At 37.5% G+C, this 25,782-nt stretch overlaps 1 protein-coding gene across 7 annotated transcripts in view; it reads left to right on the top strand.

Moving 5' to 3' along the window:
• The window catches only part of QKI (QKI, KH domain containing RNA binding), a 163,649-nt gene extending 139,719 nt beyond the window's left edge, over positions 1-23,930 (top strand). Inside the window, exons 5-8 of one of the 7 annotated variants that reach the window (XR_006818239.1) lie at positions 7,740-7,827; positions 9,158-9,457; positions 10,172-12,253; positions 16,313-23,930. Coding sequence is in view for 6 of the 7 variants with exons in the window: in XM_046004176.1 (XP_045860132.1) it covers positions 7,740-7,827; positions 9,158-9,457; positions 12,179-12,253; positions 16,313-16,329 (480 nt within the window). In the remaining variant the exon portion in view is untranslated. Of the gene's footprint in view, positions 1-7,739; positions 7,828-9,157; positions 9,458-10,171; positions 14,124-16,312 lie in introns of those variants that run through there. The other 6 variants (XM_046004176.1, XM_046004174.1, XM_046004173.1 and 3 more) reach the window with 6 other exon arrangements.
• Positions 23,931-25,782: the final 1,852 nt, after the last annotated feature.

Genomic DNA, 25,782 nt, shown 5'->3' with positions numbered 1-25,782 from the left:
CTCTCTCTGCCTGCCTCTCTGCCTACTTGTGATCTCTCTCTCTGTCAAATAAATAAATAAAATCTTTAAAAAAAAAAATTTAAAAAAAAAAAAAAAAACAAAACAAAAAAAAAACAACTCATTGAAGGCACCTGGAAAGCCCAGTTGGTAGAGCATCCGACTTTTGGTTTGGCTCAGGTCATGATCTTAGGGTGCTCAGCATGGTGGTGGGGGGTGGGGGCAGGGAGTGGGCTTGAGATTCTTTATCTCTGCCCCTCCCCCCGCACATGCATGCTCTTTCTCTCTAAAATAAATAAAATTTTTAAAAAGTTATTTTTTTATATGGTTTAATAAAATTTATGCAGCAGTGTTATGTGTGTGTGTGTGTGTTTAGACCTTTCAAGCTTTTCTGGCTAAGTAAAGTGCCTCGTGCTTCTTCCTGTGTATCTTGCTTCATTTTTGTAAGTTCTTGCTGCTAAACCAGGTGTTAGGATTAAGTGGAAGTTTGTGGGATAATGAATGTAATGGCAAATAGTGTAAGATATACCAAGATTTTTCTCCCCTTACCGTGTCTGTAACATTTTGACCTACGGATTTTTCAACAAAACAGTAAGATCGTCTTCGCATAGCATTGGAAGCGGGGCCTTACACATTACCTTTTAGTAACCGGACTGCGTCGCCTCGGTGAAGCAGTGGTGCTGATGTGCCTTGGCCTCTCCACCTGAGCGCGCGGCTCCGATGCACCCTGGCAGTGCGGGGCTTCTGTGCAATTCTGGGACTGTCTCTCATGCTCTTCAGTTGGTGAATGTCATTCTTTTTTGTGTTAGACTTAGCACAGTATCTGCATCGTAGTAGGTGCTCATTAGTCATCTCTTAACTAAACATTGAAGATTGGGAAAAGAAGGGAAGGGGGAATCAAGCAACTTTTAAATCTGAAGAAACAATAGATCATCATGGAGTCCACATAAATTCTTGACACAAAATGAAGTTGGCGACTTGAAAGAAATTGGTGTGGCCATAAATGCCAGTCTGGGAAGTTCAGGCCCTATGAAGTAGTAGTAATGGGGAGCCACTTCCTTGTATCAGGAAAACAAAGCCACACTAGGTTTTTCAGTGGAGAGAATTAATGAATTAATTGGTTAAACATGTGCTGAAAACTACAAAAGGAGCAGGGTGTAATACAGATTTAGAAGCTGTAGGCAGCAGCTCTTACCCCAGGGCTGGGAGAGAAAAGAGAGAGATTGGTACTGCTGTTCGATCTTAGGCGCTGTGAGAAATTCTGTGCAGAGGTGGAACTGAGACGTCTGACAAAGTGGTGCCTCTTGGCTGATACGGGAATCACAGTAGCTCAGAGGAGTAGGTAAACTGGTTGACTGGTGCTGTTCCTCATGGGTGACACAAGAAAGCTTGTTCTAGAAGTGCTGGGAAGGAAGTGTGGAGCCTGAGAACATCTGGCACGGGAAGGAGCATCCCTTCTCCCCTCCATGGTTCTTCAGTCTTGCTTAAATGCCCTCGACTGTGCATCTCGGTTCTGAGAGCCTACCAGAACCAGCTTGCAAAGAAGAGATAGTACTATAAAGAGTCCTAAACCCACTGTTAAAAGCATAGAGCCAGTCAGTTTGGAGCTTAATAATCTGCATAATCTAGGAGAAAAATACTATAAAATAGTGTGGGAGGTTAATTTTTCTACTAGCATTATAGGATGAGTTTGAGTGAATAGATTGCGGATTTACATTAAGCTCTGTACCTCACATCTCCACTTGGCTATTTAAAGAGTCAAGGTATTAGCATTTTCAGACTTCCAATATTTCCAAACAGAGCTCTTGGTGCCATTTCCCTCAGCCTTTCCCTTCTCATCTACTTGATTGCTTAATCCAAAAACCTGAACAGTATGCTTTAATGTCTCCTTTCTCTAGTTTGTTACATCCAACTAGCTATCAAGTCCTTTTGAGTTATTTTGCCCATCTGTTACTACTTCCACGCAAGTCCAGGGGCTGAAGTCAAGCTCCTCATGACTGGTCTCTCTCTAATCGTACGCAAGCCCCAAACAGTCCATTCACAAAATAACAGAATATGCCTGTAAAGACAGATTCTGTTCTGTTTCTCTCCTGTATAAAATCCTCTTTTTAGCTTTAAGTCAGTTATATTCTTTGTCAAATTTTCTTCAGCTGGCAGACCAGATACAAGTGATGATTGGTATTAAACTTTTTTAAACTTTTGTCACTCTCCATTTTCTCGTTTTTTCTTACTAATTTCTTGTTCAGCTAAGTGAATTAGTCATGTACTTTTTCTTTTATGTTTAGAAAACTTTCTACTCATTTATGTTCTTCTTAAGATTTTATTGAGAGAGAGGGGGAGAGAGCACAAGCAGGAGGAGGGGCAGAGGAAGAGGGACTTCCCACTGAGCCCAACTTGGACTCCATCCCAGGACCTGGGAATTATGACCTGAGCCAAAGGCAGACGCAGACGCTCAACCAACTGAGCCACCCAGGCGTCTCACCACTCATTATTTTAAATTTATAGAAAAGAATCAAATTTTTTAATGTCAGTGAGCAAGTTCACCTTTGCAAGGCTTCGGGAGCTATAAGAAGACTGTTTTAATTGGTTAATGGTTAATTTATGGTTATAAGTCACATGAGAAATTTCCTGAAAACTACATGAAAAAGTAGAAAAAATGAGATAGTACATGGCTATATATGATTGAGTATCCCAGAAGGAGCAACATAGATTTAAGAAAATGATACCCATTATGTGTGGGTGTGATTAGGGAAAAATATACTTTGGAGGGAACGAACAGCCATCTGGGCTATCAAAAGAAATATCAGAGGATGCTTCTAGATAGGATCTTGTCTTCATTGGGGGCAGAAAAGCACAAGCAGGCTTCCAGAAACAGTGGGAAGATGATTTTAAGGCAAAATATTTGCAGATAGGGCTGCTTATAGACAGACGTTAAGTGCCTTGATTGCTAAGCTGGAGCGTTTAGGTTTTTCTTATAGGAAAATTATTGTACTAATCACATTTTAATGATTTGGAAATAGTCATACATTTGCTTCACTTCTCTTTTGTAATTAATTACATTTTTGTAGTGGAGTGTGTTTTAATCTGTACTTTATAAATTTAAAGCTGCCAAATAAACATGGTTTTCTTAATTTCTTACTTGAGGTCTTCGATGAATCCAAAGGATAATTCTGCTTAAAGGCACTGCACCAAGGAGAGGGTATGATAAGGAGTTTAGATTGAGTATGCTGGGTTAGAAGCCGGTTTGACAGTGTGACCATATGCGACATCAGATAAGCTGCCTAACGTGTCTGGGTGTTATCCCTAGCCTCAGGGATAACACGGTGCCCGTGCCACCGAAGTGTTACAAAGTCTAAATGTTGAGATGATGAAAATCTGATAGCTAGCTTTAGTAAGATATAGCAGTGCATAAGTTGTTCTACTTTAAAATGCTAAGATCTCTGCATTCTCAGTCTAGTATTAACCATGACCTATTTCTGTCACTTTAACATAGCTGTTAAATATAGCCAGTAACGTAGCTGTAAATTATTATAATAGATTATAGAGTATGATAGATAATTATGCATATATTATTTATACAGATTCATACTCTGTCTTTCATAATTGTAAACCCCCAAAAGGTTCAGAAAAGAAAAATAATCTGTCTTTATCCTACTTAGTGTATTATTTTTATGTTTGTCACAGATTGGATTATTGGAGTATTCCTCCAGACCCAATGGGGATGTTATGTAATCCTTGGTATAATATCTTTATACATATCTGAAAAATTCTCAAAATACTTAGGATGCCACAGGTTTTAGATACGGGTCAGTGGACCTGTAGAGAAGTTAGCAGGTGTTTGTTATATTTTTTAAACTTCTACATTTCAAAGGTACGTTATTCCTAATGTTTCAGTAACCTTTACATAATGCTTTTCATATAGAAAATGTGAGAGAAATATTCATTTATCCTATGACCCAGTAATTCCACGTCTAGGTGTGTGTTCAGAAAATGGGGCGGTAAAACTACATTCACAAAAATATCTTATATGAGAATTTTCACAGTGGCTTTATGCACAATATCCACAAACATTCCAGTGGCCATAGCAGAAGAGTGGATAAATAAATGAAATACAGCTCAGCTGTCCAAACAAGTATGCCGCTGACGCGTGCTGCAGCAGTGTGGTAGAGTTTCAGAAATAATGCTGAGTGAAAGACGCTGGGAATACAGAGTGTATATACTCTGTGATTCCAGTATATGAAATTCCAGAATAGGAAAACTAGACCGATGACAAAAAACCAGATCGGGTGTTTCCAGGGGTAGGGTGGGGGGAGGGTCTTAACGTGTGAAGAGGCACAGTGGAACTTTGAGTTGATTGAACCGTCCTGTGGCTTGATGTGCATTCATCCAAACGGACGGAACGTCGCACTTCAGATCTCAGGATTCCAATGCATATAAATGATATCTCAGATTTTAAAATACAGAGCAAATGAGAAATAAGAATTTGTAAAGTTCTAGATGAACACTTTGATTCAACATTATAAAATACCCTTCTACGACCTGAGGTTTGGCTGTTCAAGAACAGCTTCTTTTGTTGCAGAAGAAGTTGGCGTTCCGTCTCTGTAGAGGCGTTGTTCTCGTGCAAGTTCTACAGAAATGCCTTTTGAAATACCTGGAGTTGAGACGTTTGATTTCAGGATGCCTTGTTTGATGAGCGTTTATCTTTGAGAGAAGAGGAAACATCGGATAAACTCCTGATATGAAGCCTGAGTGGCAGAAGCTCTAGAGCCTCCGGGACGATAGAAAAACAGGAGAAATTACCTAAGAAACCAGCACATTTTCTAACCTGAAGTTCTGTTTGAAAGAGAGATGGCATACCCCTTCCGCAGCATTCAGGCAGGAGTATGGTGTCAAGTTTCGCTGACAAAACCAGGACAAGAAGGTTTAACTAACCACTTCTGTGTTGGAGTAATTCTGTAATGAACTCTGCAGATTCGTGAGGCCCGGCAGCATGCTCGGTGCGTACAGAACGGCGGGCGAGGCGGGCAGAAGTGATGAAGATGCCAGAGTGAAGCTAATTCTGGAGTGAGACCACCACGTTTAAATTCCAGCTTCCGGACTCAGTTGTGTGCTCTGCTGGGAGGTGTTAGTGTAGCCCGCCATAATGTGATGTCATCAGTGGGCCTACTGTAATTCACAGCTTGTGAATCTCAGTGGCCTCCGGCGAGGTCATTGTGGCAGAGTCCACTGCTGCGGCCCAGTGAAAGCTGTGCTGCTCTCCTCTTGGGTGGGCGAGGGGGAGGTCTGTGACCTCCTTTTGCTTTTCAGTGTCCTGCACCCTATACATACGTGCTCGAACCTTGATGTGCACACATGTATGTCTTCCATCATCTTTCTCTTCGGCTTTCTCCTCCGTTTTAACACTGCATCACCAGCTAATGAGTGTGGCTGAATTGTTATCCAAAAAAACAGTTGGGTGAAAACATGCATCCGGTCCCTCTTCCCTCTGCAGCACTCTCTGAGACAGTAGGTCACATCACTTCTGCCATCTTTATTTCTCTTACTTGATGACTTTTCAAACACGACCATTGTTTCACTGTTGAAAGTGATGAAGCTAACCCTAACCTATTGCTTTTTTTTTTTAATGTAGAGTATAATTTATATGTTTCTGATACTCCGTTATTCTGTATAGACTTAAATTTGAAATGATTTGATGAGATTTTAGTATCACTAGCTTTCAGGGAACAAATTTAAGGAGTTTGGGTTAGATAATGGATTGCTAATTTGTCCCTTTTGCCGATACTTTTTCTTACCATTAACAAGTAACTGCTATGGCTTTCAAAGAAATCCTGTTCATTTTTTCTCTACCATCATTGTACAAGTTCATAGGGGTCAAGGAATAAGTAATTCCACAAGCATTCAAGTCTCCTCTGTTTTTTTCCTACAAAGTGGGTTTTTGAAAAGTTGGCAGTGACACCTTAAACTTTATCTTTGTGATGTTTTCATTCATCTTTTTAATTCTTTGTGGTTTGTTAAAAGCTAATTTAGCAGTTCTGTTTGCTGTAAATAATAGTGCCCTTTTTGCTGCTGTGGTGCCAAGGACAGAGTTTTGTGTATCATTGACAGTTGCAGTAGGTAGGGAGGGCAGAGAAGCTTGTCATCTGGTCCTGCTCCTTTCTGAATCAGGTCAGAAAAAAGTGTCATTGGGTTACTTTGTTTTTAAATATTAAGTACTGAGGATTAGATACCGCATAATACGTGTGAGTAGTACATAGTTCCACTGTCTTCTAGCACCGTCTTCAGGAATGAACCTTGGTAAATGGACCTTCATCTACTGCTTTCTTTTACTATAGCTAATTCTTACCCTATAGGATTTAGACATTTGAGATTTGGAAATAAAGTTATAAGATTTTTCGTACCAATCATTTAGAAATACTAGCAAAAATAACTTGTGGGACAGCGTGAATGGGAATATTGGCAGTGATAAATAAGAAATAGGCTCTGTTCTCAAGGAACTTACTTTGGTTCATGAAACTAAATTAAGGTAGAAACAGTATAACCTAAGGAGGGCCCTTTGAGAAGGTAACGTTTAGGTTGGGAGTTTGCAGAGATTCGGTAGGATTTAGAAGAGGGTAGAGTGGCGTGCAGAGGAGCATTCAGGATAGGGAAATAGAAATATGCACAGAGATGCGTAACAGGGATTGATTTGATTTGATTTATGTTAGAAGAAAGGTGTAAAAAATAGTGGAAAACTAATTGCTTTAACTTGAGAAGATAATTTGGGCCCAGATCCACAGATAGCTTAAATGGTTTATATTTTTAGATAGTAAGAAACTAAGAACGGTTTAAAACATAAAAATGTTAAGGAACATTAAAAAGAAAAGTTGTGTTTTGTGCACTTAATCTTACCCTTGTATAGATTGATTGGAGAACAGATGCCATTGACATAATACTGTGGTGGTTTTTGTAATACACCAGTAATGACCAGAACAGGGCTGACAGCAGTCGACAGAAAGGGTGGGGCAAGTCCAAGGTAAATGGGATGACCAAACGTTTTGATGGTCAGAGACAATCCTGGTTTTGAAAGCCGGTCACTGTCACATAGTTGTTAAGAGCTTTTACTTTTAAATGTCTCAGGGATTACACAGTGTATCATACGGTGGCCCTAAAGATAGATTTGCTTTAGAATGATGATAGTATTTACGAATTGAGAGGAGACAGGGATGTTGGCATAAGAGAGCAGAATATATATTCAAATTTTAGAAATTCTTATGATTGTGATTTTATTAAAGTTTCCTTTTTGGAAAAACAAACAGAATTCTCATATGTGAATATCACCGTCATATATTACTACGTGTTTAAAATCCCAGTTTGGTGGGGGCTGGGGAGGGGGTTGGTTCCATGTTTTTTTGGTGCATTGTTGGTGGTCCCCCCCCCTTTAATGAGCACATTGAGTTTCTGAATGTGCTACAAAATGATGGTTAAGAGAATAAATATACTACATTTAATCTTGACTAACATTTACTCCATTTAGCTAAGCTTTGGGGGAACTTTAATAAATCGGTGTGGTTTACATAAAAAATGTCCACACAGAAATGTAGCGAGTGGCAGTTGAGGGTATTCTGGGTACCAGTGTGTGAGCACCTTAAGTGAAGCCGGTGGCTATAGTCGCATATTCCTTATTGTAAGGTTTGTGAGTAAATACGGCTGTGATGGACGCGGCCCATCTTGAGTGCTCCCTGCTCTCGTGTTTCCACGTGCAGGCGGAGGGAGAAGACAGCCTGAAGAAGATGCAGCTGATGGAGCTTGCGATTCTGAACGGCACCTACAGAGACGCCAACATTAAATCACGTAAGCCTGAGACTGAGCTCCACGGTTACAGCCGCAGCAGCTCTTCGGGCCACAGCCCTTTCTCCTTTTGGCAGCACAACACACGAACAGTTAGACAAAGTGAAGAGTCGAAATAATTGTCACTTGATACGGGACTAACAGTCCCATTTTGACTGCTTTCATGAATTGGGAACATTCTCCTTCATTTTATGTCAGCATGTCTAACTAAGTTTTGGGTATATAAACTTTATTGTTCTGGTGAAATTTCCTATTCTGTTAACTACAGATTTAAGGCTTCTAGCTTATTTTGTTATATTTATACAAAAGACAAAAAAATTTTAACTTTTTTTTTAAAGCAAATTCAATTTGGAATGTATCTGAAAGCAGTGACCCTTCTGTCAAATTCTGTCCTTTCACCTTGCTTGCTAATGTTCCCCTCCAGTTTTTTCTCTGTTGATTTCAAATGTGAATGAGTTCACAGAGAGCAGTAGGTGATACTATTTTTAACCCCAGGTTTCCTTTAGGTATATCTCCGGATGCTTTCATAAACCTGAAGAAGATTGCTGTTTTACACTGTGAGGGGATTAAAGCTTCACAAGTCTTTCAATGAACATAATCTATTTAAATTACTAGCTTTTTTTTTTTTTTTTTTAAGAAGTAGAATTTTAAAGTCCTAGCCAACTTTCCAAAGTAGAGGCACTTTAGTGGGTTCAGAAGTGGTTGCTTTACAAAATGGAGTAGATCATTAACAGTCTTATATTTAGGAGTGGGACATTTTTTAATATTTTTCTATGAAGTTCATTACAGATGGCAGGAAATTTATTATATAAAACTAGTAGTTAGTTGGTTCATACATAAAAGTTACTCTTTTCTTAATTTGAAACTTAAGCTATCCTTTCAGAAATAAGCCAAAACTGTATTTCTGTGGACTCCAATTCCAAAAAATTTTTAACATCTTTTAATGCGAGTGTTTTCATGTGCTTCTGCATGTATCTTTAGTCTCATGAGATCTTAAAAAATAGATCTATCAAATATATGAACTAAATATAACCTGTTTTAATGGTCTCATCCTTTTTTTTTGTTTGGTTTTTGTTTTTTGTTTTTGTTTTTTAATTTTTTACAGTGGCTTGTTAATTTTTGCACATGTATTCTTAATCACACTGGGAAAGGGGAAGCTGTTTGCATTTGATCAGTGTGCTTTGGCATTTTGTGTGATCAGCGCATGTACTAATGATTTCCTTTTATTTTTCTTCTTTTCTGCTTTTCCCTTCTTTTTCCTACTTCCCTCTCATTTTCCATATGTTATACTGCTGTCTCTACACTTCCTCCTACATTTCTTTGCTTACTGTAGCAGCCCTTGCCTTTTCTCTTGCAGCAACAGCCCAGGCTGCTCCAAGGATTATCACTGGGCCTGCGCCTGTTCTCCCACCAGCTGCCCTGCGTACTCCTACGCCGGCTGGCCCTACCATAATGCCTTTGATCAGACAAATACAGACCGCTGTCATGCCAAACGGAACTCCTCACCCGACTGCTGCAATAGTTCCTCCGGGGCCCGAAGCTGGTTTGATCTACACACCCTATGAGTACCCCTACACGTTGGCACCAGCTACATCCATTCTTGAGTATCCTATTGAACCTAGTGGTGTATTAGGTAAGTTGTTCTCCCCCTGTGGCTGGCAGTATTTTTCTTCATAACTTCTGTGCCTCAGACTCTGAAATGATTGCATTAGCTTTAGAGAGGCAAGACAAGTTTCCATTAGGAAGACAGAAGCCTAAAGTTTGTTTTAGTTCAGCCTCTTTTAATGGCTCCCCTTTTAAGGAATTGCACCTTAAATTTGCTTGGATTCTCTTTGATAACTCAAATTCACTTTGGGTAAATCAGTTATAAACATTTTAAACAGAAAATACTTTTTACCGGTGCCGTCACTGAGGTCTTCTGAATTTGGCCTGTCCCCCCTCCGTTGGCTGCACTGCCTGTAGTTAGATGCCTTTCATCTTAGGGACTTACTTATTGTCAGCTAAATTTTAAGTTTCTGTGTGGGAATATTTTGAGATCTTTTTTAAAACTGCTGTTACTGTCTGTGTTTTCTAATATTTGTGATCACTTAAAATATGAGAGACCTGGTAAATTAATTGGATTCTTCAGGTTTCCCAGTTTTTCTCTTTTCAAGTTCTAGTTAATCTCAGTCATAAGAGAAACTCCTCTGGTTTCAGTAGTACAGTATGGAATCGATAAGTAATACCAAATCACTGTTACAGAATCACATTTGAGGCAAAAGTTAAGATCATACTATGAACGCTTGGTTTTACATGAATAAAAAGTGGTGTGCTTGAAAAAGACATTACTGATGCCTTTTTTTTATAGAGTGGATTGAAATGCCAGTCATGCCTGATATTTCAGCCCATTGACTTGCTGGATGAAGGACTAGAATACAGCAGCTGTTATAACACGACCAGTCATTGTGGGACAAACTGTTTCCGTGCTGCCCCTTTGTTTTACCAGACAGAATTTGAACACTTTTTTTCCTTGAATTGTATTTGACCTTGGTGCTGCATGCATGCTGTTGACTCTTAGGACTTTGATCTTTTAAGGTTTCTTTTCCAGCATTAATACTGATTTATAAAAATTTGGAAGTCTTTAATGAACCCGGACACTAAGATTCAAACTTGAAAATTCATTGTTCAATTAAAGAAAGCCACAATGCTCTGTATGTTATCTGTGTGTGTGCATGCACTCAGGTGCCTTTTGTTTCATGAGCAAATAGATTTTATTGTACATGTGTTCCGTTTATCTCTAAATCATTGTATAAAGTATCACAGGTCAGAATTATACTATAGAATTGTTTATGAGAGGCTTGTTTCTGTTGCACATTTCTTGAAACATTTTTAAAATAACATGTAACATGTAACCTGTTTACGTTTTCCTTTCTGTTAACGCTCTGTCCTGTGGCCCCATGCCTGCTCCTCTCCCCACAGCTCCTCTCTGCTGCACGCACAGCGTCTGTTCGAGGAGTTTGTTGCTTCCCGCAGGGCTGGCGCTCTAGCCACCAGCTGCTGTAGCACTCTCACTGCAAGATCTCGCTGATTTTGCCTCGTGGAATTATACTTGTCTAAGATTAGTTTATCTAAAATGAAAAAGGGGTGATGGACCAGTTTACTGCTTAGAAACAGCAAGAGGCACTGCAGTTTCTCATTTTAAGCACTGTGTTTTTTCTTGTGTTGGGAAATTTTTATTTATAATACTTATTAAACTGACAAAAGCACAATGTACAGATACCTAATTGGCATAAACTAAATGACCAAAACGACTAGTCCTGTTTCTCGCTTTGCCACCTAAGCAGTAAAACATGACATTGAGCACTTGGAGAACTGAGAAAATTATTTCAAATTGCTAAGTTATAATAAATTTGCACACAGATAACATGCATGATATATATCAAGCCTCACATCATATTATTTTAAAATAAGCAGTGCCCTTCAAAACAGATGCAGACATGTGTGTTGGTGGTAGTGAGGAGATTGGTATTAGCATCAAATCTTCATTGATGACTAATTTTTAATTCCCTTCCTTTTATCTTTAGGTATGGCTTTCCCAACGAAAGGCTAAGAATTCAAGAACGGTCTTAACTGAACCCTCATCAGATCTGAATTTAACAAATGCTTAGTCTCAGCAGCCTCCGGGGGGGGTTTGGGGGGGAAGCTTAGCCTAGCAGTCAGTGACTTACTTGCACTTTTTGCACACTGATAGAAAGTAAAAGTATGTTATTAATTTGGTTTCGTCTGTAATCTTACAAAGTAACGGTAATTTATAAAAGGAGTGTATAGTAGTATACTGACTGCTAAGTGTACTATACTGTTTGCTTTACTAATCACCTAATTCATTGCAGTTCATACTTATTGACTCAAAGTTTAAAACCACAATCTGTAGGCTTTAAGAATTGCTTTTAAACCTTTTTAAGTGACAAACTCTGGGAGTGGTCTTAAGGTTAGCAGATAATTGTCAGTATTAAACATGGCATTATTGAAGTGGTCCTGCTGCAAGAAAGGCACTTCAGTGAATATGTGAATAGTAAAGCTTAAATATGTTTGGATCTAATAGAGTTGATGAAATACTGTAACTTGGGATTGTGAATGAATGGATAAAATAGGTTAAGGCCAAGATATTTGAAATGAATGCAATATTAATAGACGCATATATACACAACATACTATGGTTAATTTTAAAACTACTGTGCCTTAACGTGTTTCTTAAAATGAAACTTTTGTAGTAAATGAACATTTGAAATCCATTTTGATAAACCTGCTGTTAATGTTTGTTTTTTTCCCTTGTGAATGTTTTCTAACTTTGTCTTGGTAATTGCAATTTAACTAGGTGCGGTGGCTACTAAAGTTCGAAGGCACGATATGCGTGTCCATCCTTACCAAAGGATTGTGACCGCAGACCGAGGTTAGTTTAGTTCTGCAGTTCTTGTTTCTAAGAAATGCACTGGGCGTCCATAATATTTGCAACACCACACCTGATGGAAAAATATAACTGCTTACCTGCACACCACTTCTTTTCTTTTTCTAAATTGATTTGTCATAATTGACAGATTTAAGGGTTGGGATTTTTTTTCTTCTTTCCTTTTCTTTGTTCTTTTCTTTTCTTTTCTTTCTTTTTTTTTTTTTTTTTTTTTTTGCTCCCTTCCTATTTTAACTTATTAAATCCTTTATTAGTATGTACTGTGATATAGTCCTACTAAAACATAAATTAGTCCATTTGGGGAGCTATTAAATTTTGATGTCACCTTAATTATTTTTCGGTTGTAATTTTTGCTAAAATTTACCTTTTAATTGTTCTGAAATTTTGGGTTGGTTTTGCAAAAAGAACTGAGCGGATGGTGCTTTAATGAGAGAAGTAAAGGAATATATGCCTCCTGTGTCCTTGTGGAGAAAACTGAAGATTTAGTTTCCATTTTCCTCTTTCATAAGATATTTGAGCCACTGTGTGAACATGAGGTCATACATGTCAGGCACTTAGCTGAAATCAACGACGTAAGGACTGTGAAGATAATTTTGATGCAGTTGGTTTTTTTTTTTTTAATAAATGAGAATATCAGTTCCCTTTTATTCTTACATTATCCTGCCAAAATGGATCCTTTGATTTTGTCATTTGCTGCTAAAATATGTTACCTGAAGGTAAACTATCTCTTAAAGTTCTATGGAGATCTGAATCCAGCTTTGAATATGCTTTCTTGACTAACCTGTGACTGGAAAACAAGTCTTCATTTTTCTCCTTTTCAACATTTGTAATTTGTGTCCTGTAAATGCCCTTGGACCCTTTTATAAATTATTTATGTTTTTGAGGAGTAATATTTTCGGTTTATTGACATTGAATTGTTTTCTAAGTTAGTCATCACAGGATAAGAATCTGAAGCAAGGTAGAAAAAGATTTTTCTCAAGCTTCTGTTACGGCACATTTATTACTAATTAAGTTGATCAAACTCTCTAATAATTAGTGGGAAAAGTGATGGAATTTACACTCCTGTGCTACATCTTCTCTGAACTTACGAACAACCTACCTGCTTCACAAGGTTCTTCTGAGTCCTGATGATAAATACTGGACACAGCTGTTGTCCACATCAGAATAAAATACTTTCCAAAGACATGGATGGTATTTATTTAGCATCATGCATAATTAAAGAGCCTTGAAGTGAAGACTTCTAACTAATACATACATTACTTGTGATTATTCAGTGAACAGTGTACTTAGGCCCCGAGCTCAGTGATGATCTGTGACAGTAACGCACCTTGTAGGTGTGTCATGGACAAGTGTGTGCACCACCTTCTTGCAGAACAAGCCTCCTAGTGGAGGAGGAAAGTTTTTTTTAAGCTACTTTGGATTTAAGGAAACCGGATAATTCCATGAATAATTTGAAGCTTTTTTTTTTTTTTTTCATACTGTTAATGTCTGAAATATTTTGAAAGAGTATTTTAAAGTAGTTTTTATCTTATTAATCTTTCCCTTCCTGCCCCTTTAGGAGATTTCTCTTAATTTTGTTTTAACACAGTAATTATTGGTTACTCAATGCAGTGCCTTGAGATAGTTGAAAATACTAGGAAGATTTTACAGTATTTGGAAATGACAACACATTCCGTGCATGGCTCTTTTGTAGTTATATGTGTTTTTGATTAGTCTTGTCATTTTATCCAAAATGCAATGTCAGCAAACCGAAATGCTACCTTTTTTATTTTCTTAAAATAACAGAATACTTGTATACTGCTGTTACTATCACTGTATGCACTCATTGGGTCTAAGGGAGATGTCCGAAGTCCTTCATTTAAATTATTTTATGATACTACTGTTTTCTCTATTTTTGAGGTTTTTTTTTTTTTAATTTTTGAAGGGAAGAATAATATAAGCCTTCATTTAATGCAAGAAAACTTCAGCCCTTGGACATATAACCATGTAATTTTATATAAGTATTTAGAGTACTGCATGGTTGACACATACATCTTTACTAAAAATAAGCCCACTTCTACACATATTTCTAAATTGAATTTAAAGCCTGCAAAAGACCAACTGACTTTTTAGTTGTAATGAACCATAAGTGATTTTGCACAGCGGATACACCTGTGTGTACTGTAGGAGGCCAGGACTCGGCAGAGGATGTATTCTATCTAGGTGTACTGGTATATTTATATAAGTGGTAATTTGCTTTGTTTATATATTCCACACATACACACACACACACAAAATAATCAGAATTTTTCCGAGTGATTTTATAAAAATTGTCATTTATATAATTTGTATAAGAAACCTAATGCAAATGCAATTTTAATCAAAATTTAAAGTAAATATCAAAAATGCTTTAAGATTCTGTATTTTGGGAGTACTTCCTATGAAGTGGTATGACTACATCGTGTGAAATACTTAGTTTCTTTAATTTTGGGATAGCAGTTTTTATTTTAAATAAAATTCCACTTATTTTTAAGAAATTCAGGGAAGATTTGGTCTCATTGAAGATACAGTATTTTTGTAGTATTTATAAACTATCCTAAATGATAGACTCTAGAAAGCATTTTTGTTATATGAAAGTAAACCAGTCCATTATATAGATCATTTCAGATAACTCTGTGAACATTATACCTACTGGGTTATGATTTATGAAGTGGCATGGAACCTACCTTTGCACTGAATATTTTTTTCATTCACATCTCCTCTGCCTTAGTCACAGTGGCAACAGTACAGAAAATTCTCTCAAACCTCAGAATATAGTAGAAATAATTAAGCTGTTGAATGAGTCTTAAAAATCATACTACTGTTAAGTGGACCAAGTTTGGTGAAGCAGAATGTGACAAAGGTTGATTATAAGGAAGGAACAACTCGAGGACACTGGGGACGATAACTTTCCACTTGAGAACTACTTTATGTTTTACTGTAATTTTTAAATTTTTTTTGTTCTGTTTGTTGTTTTGCAAAAGAAAATAGTATTTACAGGTGGCTTCTTTTAAAATATAAAATATAAAGCAGGAATGTATATGAAATGTCAGATTTTATTGTATTTGCAGAGTATTAGCTTTGAAATTGAATAAAGAAAGCTGTTTGTAGTTTTAAAATGCCTTATTGGTATCAATTAGAAATTTCTTCTATTTTTTGATGTACTTAGAGCTTTTTGAGTATAGAATTTTAAATGGCAGGATTTTACAGTGTTTACATGCAAGTGCATTTTATAAGTGTTCTATATGTGTAAAATAGTATTTTCAACTAGAAAGTGTTGGCTAGCGCAAAAGGCCTGGCCTTTTTCTGGTTCCCATGATGTTGCCTACACTGCTAGACTACAGTTCAGTATTGCTTTGTATCATAAGGCCAAGAAATTCCACGTTGTTTGTAAATAGAATAATTGAAAAAGCAATAAACATTTATTGAACAAAAGAAACCTTGTTTGGCCCAGAGTTTATGTTGAACCAAATTGTTCACAGAAATTTAAATTTCTTTAGATTCATTTCTGTTAGTCATCAGTTATTAATAATCACATCCATTCATTAATAGTTGCTTTAATGCTTGCATCTGAGAGAATACTAATGCTTAATAGCAGTCAGATACTGATAACCGCACTGACTGTTTCAGAATTCTGTATATCAAACCTATTCATTGTTGTTGTTCTCCAGTTTCCTTCATTGACTGCTACTAACTATTAGTTGTTAGTTGTATTTATTTCTATATTTTCTTGTTAACCAGTTTTTTTGTTTTTTGGTTTTTTTTTGTGGGATTGGGCTCTCCTTCATTTGTTCAAATCATGATATGAAACTGTCATGATTTTTATTGTATTCTGTAGATGGTGTCAGTTTGTCAGAATTAAACATGCTTTTTTTTTATTAGTTGTGATTAGTTTTTCATGTTGTCATTAAGCCGTCACTAGCTGAAACTAATCTCTTCTCTATCTTTTCTTTTCTTTTTTTTTTGTTTTTTTTTTTTTTTTTTTTTTTTTTTTTTTTTTTTTTTTTTTTGTTTCTAACCACCCAGCCGCCACCGGCAACTAACCTATGACCTTCTGACCTCTGAACTCTTCACCCAATGATGACCTGACCATGCCTGCCTGCTGATCAGTTAACTGGTAATCGCCTTTGCTTGCCTGTCGTCAGTGCAGCGAGCTGAGGCACTTGTCCGTTCGTCTTACCATCTAACCAAACAAAAGACAAAGAAATTGTTGTCCTCCAGTTCAGCTTTCGGTTTTTCTTTCTGTTTGGGTGAAAGTGGTTCTAGAACCTGCACTGAATAGTAGTAAAGCAATAAGGCCCAATTCATCCCACAGCACTGATCATCTTCTCATGCCCTACCCTCAGCGAACGGTAAGAAGGCCTCACTTCAGAAGGGGAGACAGATGGCCCTTAACTACTCAGTGACAGAGGCAGTTACTGTGAGAGACTTCTAGGAACCTTCTTCTCATAGCGAGTCACAGCTCTCTGAATGTACTGTGTGATGATGCATCATGCATGAACCTTTGGTCAGGGATGTCATTGGTGAAGTGATTTCAAAAAGTATTCAAAATTTGATACGCTCTTTAGTCACTACAGTGCCCTCAAAGGGCAGAAGTTGCAGCCTTTTTTATATTGCCTGCCAAAATTTGAAGTATTAGAAGTGTGCCATGAGAGAAAAAACTTAACACGGAATTTTGAGAAGTAATGCAAAGAGCAAAACTGCAACACTATTTTTAAAAAGATAAATATCTGAGTTAAAATTACTGAACCTTTATTTTACAACCTCCTTTAAAAACTATACGAGAACAAGGTACATGCATTATGTGTCACATTACTGGGCAAACTGTTCAAATATTTTTTTTAAACCTCCCTGTATAGAAAAAAATCAGTAAGGATGTAAAAGCCATGCTTGCCTACTTGCTGTATACATGTAACGAAATTGTAGATAAAGTGTAGTGCGCTGAAACAAATGAACAAAAGTAGATACTTTTACTATACAAGGGTGCTGGTGCAGAAAAAATATATATATTTTTGGAAATGTAGCATTTTATACTTTCAAGTGTTATAAAAAAAAAAGAAAAAGAACAAAGAAACCCTTTATTTCATTAAATGATTTTTTCTGGTGGTTGTCAAGAAACAAAAGACCAAAAGAGCCTTTTTGTCTTTCTTTTTTATTTTTTAAGTATTGGAATAAGTCTAAAGAAAAGGAAGTGCCTTATTTTCCTTCATGGTCATTTAGTCAAGTGTCTTGTAAGATCAGCTCCTCCCTCAGAATACAAGTTAATGCATGTTACTCAGTCGCCCGCCCAGTATGTGAAAGATTTGAGGGGAGACAAATGAGTTGATGGTTTGAATTATATGATTTTTGCCACGTTACCTTGATAGAAATTTGCCAAATCTGATACTGTGAAAAAATTTGATACCTTTTCTAATGTCTGACAAGTAAGTTTTAAAACATCATTCTTTTAAAATCATAATTGAGTACTTTTGGTTATTGTGATATTTAATGGTAGCCCACAAGGTTCTGAGATAAAAATTATGTGTGATCTGAACATCAGTTTACAGACAAACGTAGAACTTTATTTTATTCAGAGAAGGAGGGGTATGTTGGATTTTTTCTTATTACATTGAAGATAATAGTATCCTGGCAAACTTTTTCACAAAAATGAATCTTTGTGATTTCATTCTGGAGAACAGTATTTTTTAATGGCCCAGATCTAATCAGACGTCTTTCTGCCATACCAGATCACTTGGGTAGTCCATATCTTTGGTGGTTTTAATAACCTAAGAGGTCCCCAATCCCCACACACCTTTTTTTTTTTTAACTTTAAAAAAAAAAAATGAAGAAAACTGGCATCATCGTGCATAGAAATGCTCAACTACATGTGAGTTTAAGCTCCCAGTTCTCATGAAATTGAATCAGTTCTGTAGTTGAAGCGATTCGTGCACAGAGCAGACTCCAGGTAAACACTGGAGGGAAGAGCCCTTCCCTGCTCAGTACCGGATCTGGCAAATACCAAGTGGCAGTGGGTCCCCTGCTCATCAGCTCATCCCCTCTCGCACCCCGTCACAGCTTCACAGTCACAGGTCCGCAGTGAGCTCGGAAGCACCTTCGTGGGGACCTCCTCCATCATCTTGTCTCACTTGGAAACCGTTTTCAGTTTATTTACTATGCAATAGACATTCATTGTTTCGTATGCAGCTAGCGTGGGCTTAATGTGCCACTGCTTCGTCTTTCTGTTACACATACAGTTCTGATTTATTTACAATATATGCTCTGCCATTTCGATTTTTATTTTGTTTGGTTGGTGAATAAATTTGCGACACTCGAACACTTGAGGTGGCAGTGGTTTAAAAACAAAACCAGTATTTGATCCGGTTTCATCTCAGCTACGCTATACCTGGACAGTTTAGATGTTTATCACAGGTCTTTTATGGGGAAGAACGTAAATGTATGAAATAAATGGGTGACATTTATGAGTAATGTTGGCTCTGAACAAACTTTTGAAAACTTAGTTGATAAAATTTTGGATCAACTGAAAAAAAGCATGACTTTTGAAATCTCTGAATGCCTTGGTTCTCAGTATTATCATTCTTTATTGAATTTATTTCTTATTAAAATATGTAGTTTTTAAGACTTCTTTTCTGACAGTATTATGTAATTTTTTAGCGTGGGTAGATGGGAGTGTCGCTTGTATGTTACCGTACAGCTGACATGTATTTTGTCAATTCTTTATTATCTTAGTAGTTTCATGCTATGTATGTATCATAACCAACCTATTGCCTATGAGAAACATGTAAGATAATGTATTTACAGCCATTGTTACAAGTTTATAATGTATTTTTCTATCTTGTTTTATATGTATGTTATATAACATTCAAAAAGAATTTTTTTCTTGATTGAGAAAAGGATACAAAATGCAGAATCCACAATTTTGATAACTGAAAATTGCCAATTGTTTTGCAGTACTTTATTATATTGGGTGTCTTGTCTTTCTTGGGCTTTTAGTTAGCTAATGAATGAATACATTAGACACTTTTGGGTTTTAGTTGGGATTTTACATAGCTTGCATTTTAATTCTTTGGTTCTTTGCTGTTTCTATTAACCCATAGCATTATTTTAATAAATGTTATAATACCAACCTACTAACTCTGGACTATGTCTGTTTATTAACCTTTTCGTGTTTAATTAAAATAAACAAATAAAGACAAAAGAATGTAAAGTCTTGAGTTACTGGACTAACCCTGAAGAACGTGACCACAGATAACATAGTGACTTGTTTTTGTGTTGTTTGTCACCTGACAGGTGCGCACACTACTGTTAAAACGGCTTTGGTTATTCTGGCCTTTTACCTTGGGGGGCGGGTGCCAGTAGAGATGGGAACAAAGTAGCATTGGTTTGAGGCATTCTTCTAGTCTTGCCACTTGCCTTTCAGCCTCTTGCATTACTAATTCCACATTCTTATTTTTCCTTCTCCAAAATAATCACTGTCTGCTCACGGCGTAAAGAGGAAAGAGATTCGTTGTGATGATACACCCCCCCCAAAACCAGTTTGATTCTTTGTTGAACCATTTCTTTTAATTTCTATTAAGTGGGTAGTTTTATGGTCACATTATAAAGCAGAGAATCGGATGAGGCTTTGTCTTTATTCACATTTGTGTTTTAACTGGACATTTGCCTTTATAAAGTGTTAAACTGTTTTAGCCACTGTTTCTTCTGGGGTGGGATGGTGGCGGGGTGGGGGAGGGCTCAACCAGATAAAGCCAAAGGTAGACTGGCTCTGTTTCTACGAATAGTCCGAAGTAAGCCATTTAATAATGACAGTGCACCCTGCCTCTCTTCTCTTGTAAGCCCTAGGGAGAGATGAGACAGCATCCTTGAGTTTTCCTGAGGTGTTCTTTCTCTCACCCTCTTCCAAAATGCAGCCAGAATATTCCATTAATACAAGAAGTTTAAGGGAGAATGACAGCGGCATTTCGATTTAAGGTTTATTAAATACTTTCATGCTTTTCTTGGCTGCAACTTAGGTAAATTGACCTCCACATATGACTTCTTTAGTTTAACTCTTGAGGTACATTTTTATTTTACAGATACTGGTAATTTTTTTTTTTCCTGTGAAAGTTCTCCTGAATAATAAGTTCTCAGGATGAATTTTTTTATGTCTGTAAATAGTGGCTTATTTTTGTAAATTACACTTTATTTATTTTAAAGTTCTAAAACTTGGGGCTGAAATGAGTTATATATTACAAAAGATGTAATTATACCAATATGCTGTTAACCAATCAGACTGTCAAAATGCCCCCATATTTATATATTCCCATAGTATATCTACATAAATGAATTTTATAGAATAGTGGTAACAGCTAATTTAATCATCATAAAGATAGTTGTTTGGCTCAAACAAATACAGCCATTTCTTTGATGGGGCGGTTCATGTATTTTTGTTAGGTAGACAGAGCTTTAATCTACTACTATCTGTAAACGTTCTCATTGCTGGACAGTTCATAGATTATTTTGTAAAACTTCGAAGATACCTGTCAAGCTGCTAATCTATAAGTCATCATGGTACCGTGTCACTTAAATTGATGAATTCTATGCAACTCACTACACGTTCTCTGAAGCCTATGAATGCGGTCTCATCTCATTTTCAGTTAGTGGTACTTCATGTATCAATATGTCATATTGTCGCCTTTTATGTTGGAAAATAGGTAAAAGGTGAAAAGAACAGTACAAATCCCATTTTAATACAAGTTGTAATAGTATTAAAAATAAAACTACCAAATTCTTAGAATGAGAAAATGCTATTCCATTGTTTTACACTATAAACAGTTGAAAGTTAAGCTTTCAGTCAAGAAGATGGTAAAATCAATGTACTTTGTAGGTAAGCATGTTTTTCTTTGGCAAAAGGTCAGGAGGAATGTAGCATGAAAGCGGGTGCACACACCCTAGGGCAGCCGCTTGCCCGTAGACACTAGTCCGCCCAGCGCTGGTGAAGCACCCTGTTCACGAAGGCAAGATGTGTACATTCAGACACACACAAGGTGGTTAAGGTTTTCTTTAAAAACAAAAAAGTAGGTAGGATCTCAATTTTCTAGTGCAGTGAAAGCAGATAATAAGTTTAAATGAAATTGCTCATTACCAAATCAAGAATCTTCTTTACCAGTGAAGCCTAACACTTTTATGTATCCTATATGACAGTTCAGGGTTTCTCCAGTTTTTTGTTGTTTTTCGTTTGCTCGTTTGTGATAAAGTGTCTTTTTTCTTTGGTAACAGCTATTTCAGGATTTCTAGCAAGTGATTTTTAGTAGAATGTAATATAATGCTAAATTATAATAGCAAAAATTACTCCGAAAGCTTTGACTCAGACTTTTCAAGTGTCCAGGCTAGTTTTTTAACCTGTCACAAATCCCTGAATACCTTTATCTAAAATGGAATAAATGCTACATTTTATAGGCAACACTTAGAAATATTCATAGGGTACACACACGTAATTTTGTCTATGGTTTCTTCCATACAAAATTTGAAATGCCTTTGTTAGAGACAAAATTCTATGCATACCTGGTACTCAATGCTGAATCAAACTGGTTCACCTAAGCATAGTGCTCTCCTGTCTGTGTTTCTGCTGCACTAATTGCCCGGGGCGGGAGAGGAGGAGGAAGAACTAGTTGAGAGCAGGAGCGATGGTAGCAGGTGCAGCAAGTAGCAACACACTGTTGATTTCGCATCGCTTAGGAGTTTGCTGTCCCTTCTTGGCAGAAGACATCACTTTGCGGGGAAAGCTCAGCTCCTAGGGTAAAAAACTACATATATATATATATATATATATATATATATATATATATATATATATATAGTTTAAAATGCTATTATTGAGAAGTTTTGATTACCAAATACATCTTTTATGGTTTATGCTGTAGTGGTGTGTATAAGACATTTAGAACTTTACTTGTGGAAATTGTATGTAGAGAGAAAACTTCGCATAGGTCTCAAATCACATGTGAATGGAGAACCACGTATGACTGTACATGAAGTGCAATAAACCAACTGGAAAAAGTGCATGTGCTTCCTCTCCAGCCCGCTGCAGCCAGAAATGCTGCTTAACCCCCCCCCGCCCCCGCCAACAAGACACGAGAATAAAGAACGCACATTGTTATTTTTTAATTTTTGATGCTTTTAACCCTTGTTAAAGGAAAAGATAATCTGACATTATGGAGCTCTATCACTTAACTGGAAGGTGGTCATACTGTTTGCCTTGATGTCAGTGATGAAGAGAAGGAACTGAAGTCTGTTGATTTTCATAGTGTTCCTGAGCTGGATGTACATACAGTTATCATTTCTAACTGAGCATTAGGTACAGTTTGTAGTCTTTACGCATACGAAACAAGAAAGGATGCTGACCAAGTCTCGGTCTTGTCAGCTGCATGTCAAAGACTAGTGTGAATTTCTTGAACAAAGCAGAAGAACGGATAAAGAGATTGTTTCCAGTAGTTTGAAACCTGCTCCCTGAAGATCTCATCTTGACACCCAGGTTTTACGGCTCCCCCGTACCTGCGGTTTCCCACTTCTTACGTGTCCATAGGACCAGATTTCTTGTCTCTGATCACAAGAACCCTCTTTGTCTTTAGCAGTATTTTTTCCACACTTCTGCAGGTAGCGGATGGCGGTAAGACCCTGAGCACAAGATGTGAACTAGCAGCCCACGGAGGGAGTTCGATCTGGCCTATACAATGTTGCTATTGTTGTAACTGCCTTCCGTCATTTAAAGTCTGAAGATCAGACTTTCCAAAAAAATATTTTCACAAGGTCTGCCCTTCAAAAATCAAATATCTTACAAGGCTGAAGACTACATTCTCACGCGGTAGCCATAAAGCTGAAAATGAGTAATTTTGTTGCTCCCTTCAAACCATGCACGCACCGGTTTGCCGTCACCCCCACCCTGACACGCACACGCACACTCCTTACTCCCCTCCATTTCACAACTACCTGTTGAATTCCTTAATCCTATCTTTAATTTTTACCCTCAACTCCCTGGTTCCTGTGGGTATCTGAGCTTGCCTCTTGAAATCCAGAAAATCTGACTCCAAGCCTCCAACTAGCTTCTCAAAAGTTTATAATTTGTAAAGCAGGTTTTAATGATTTTCTTCCTGGAAAAGTCAGATGAGTAGGTTTCTAAATTAATAAAAAATTATTAGCCTATCATTCATGTCATATTAATATTTAATTAGGGAGGAATTTCTACTGAGTGAAGGGGGTAGATGACATTTGGGTTTCCTTCCTAATGTAATTTTTTTATAATTATTAGCTACCTCTATATCATAGGAACTCTCCGTGGTCTTGTTAGAAGACAGTTAAACTAATGGAACATTTAACAATTACGTTAAAAATACTCTACAGCTAAAAGAAAATACTAGTAATAGTTTGAGATTACACTTTTCCCAGGAAATGTATGTTCAAATTAGGTTGTTTCAGTAATGCTATTTCGTGGAGTGTATAGAGCGCACACCATCATGAAAGTGCTTATTTGTGCCTATGTGCCATACAGCAGTTCTGTTTCAGAGAGCATCTCAAAATTAGGGTGAAAATGCAACTTTTTTTTTTCTTTTAATGTACACTCCTGTTACGGAACTGGATACTAGGGAAAGTCATGGGAGAGAATGGTTAAGATCAAATACCGAGAGAAGAAAATATTTGCAGATGATTCCACAAGTATTTTCTTGCAGAACTGTTGGGGTTGATACTAAAAATTTCATGATCATTCATTTACTTAGAACTATCAAGGTTGGGAATAAATAAAATATGTTATGCTTGGAACGTGAATTTTGAAAGCTGCTCTTAATCACAGTGTTTTAAATTCTGTCTTATAAAATTAAAAGATTAGTAGTGTAAATGGAAGGTTGCCTTGAATACATTCTAATTAAATGATTTATGTTAATAAGTGATGCTTTTGCCCATTGTTTTCTCAGTGAGGTAAGAAAACACTGAAAACTTGTTCGAAGTTTAAACTTAAGATTCTAGTTGGCGGGTAAACTTAAAACTTGAATTTAGTTCGTGGTGTGCGTATGAAGAGGCCTACCTACCTCCCGTCTCTCGGAAGAAAACCAGACCCACAAATCCAACATATAGGTGCCCCCACCCTGAGCCGCTGCTCAAGTTTGCTTTTGGGGGAGGGCGGTTGGAGGGGGCGATTAGCAGTAAAGTTGCATTTTAAGTCAAAGGAAAAAATTAACCTGGGAAAGTCTGATTTCACACCTGGAAGTAGTCGTCACTAAATTCTCAGTGTCCGTTCTAAAGTGAATTCGATAACCCCCCATTGCTCTGGGAACGCATAAGAAAAGCAGTCTGGCATGGGGACACACAAAAGGAAAAATGTAGTTCGAGTTTCCGAGTTTCCGGTGCTCCAAAGGCCATCGCGTTGTCACTGAATTCCATGCGAGTATTTGACGAAGAGATTTTGTGCTATTCAAGAAAAATCACTGCTGTGGACGCCACCAAGTGCCTGTATACCATTAAACTAATAAATACCAAAAAGTCCTTTTATATATATTTTGACTCCTTCAAAGAGCCATTAACCCACATTCTCCCCAACTGCTCGTCACGGTGTACTGAGGATTCTCCGTCTCTTGTCCATGGCTCCATTCTAGACACTTCCCAGCAAAGAAAAATTGCTGAATCACACAGCATAGATTGTATCCGAAATAAAACTATTGAGCAGTAGTCACGGGGAGTAAGGTGTATAATTACTGGAGTACATGTGTGATACTTTCATCTGTAGGCCTCCACGTCTGCGCAAATACACAATCAACTGTAGCCAGCAAGATTGTCCATTACTACTGGACTACTGGGAAGCTCGTTCTTTCCTCGCCTCTGTATCCCCTAACCTCAAGGAGCCCATGCTTCAGGACCGATTCGAACAGAGCTAATCAAAGGAAAGAGAAAAAAACATGTGAATTTAAATAATTTACAAACTCAAAAAACAAAGTTGGTTCCCACACCAACTCCCATTTCTTAAGGGTTGTTTCATTTGTCATCCTGCCAGACCAAAGGCAGGAAGCTCACTCCGCTGTGAGGGTGAAGGTCTTAGCCTTTGGAGCTGCCTGTTCTCTTGAGAGTTGGCTAATCCGTCCCCAAGAGCGGAGCCGTCTCCGCGAGTGGTCAGGAACGTCTCCGATTTTTATGGATTTTATGCCCCTTAGGCTCTCCTGCTTCTCCTTTAGGGTCTGCCTTACTGCCCCTTTTCCCTACATTTCTTGTGTAGAAACTCTACGTCAAACTGTGGTAATGACATTAAAATACAGAAAGACCAGAGGACAGAAAAGTTCATTGTGGTGCCAAATCGTATAAAAATGGCTTTAAAAATCAAATACTAGGGGCGCCTGGGTGGCTCAGTGGGTTAAGCCTCTGCCTTAGGCTCAGGTCATGATCTCAGGGTCCTGGGATCGAGCCCCGCATCGGGTTCTCTGCTCGGCGGGGAGCCTGTTTCCCTCTCTCTCTCTGCCTGCCTCTCTGCCTACTTG

Source organism: Meles meles, chromosome 5 (genome assembly GCF_922984935.1).
Source record: "Meles meles chromosome 5, mMelMel3.1 paternal haplotype, whole genome shotgun sequence".
Taxonomy (NCBI): Eukaryota; Metazoa; Chordata; class Mammalia; order Carnivora; family Mustelidae; genus Meles; species Meles meles.
Note: the sequence above shows the minus strand (reverse complement) of the source record. Positions and strands in the feature narration are given on the sequence as shown.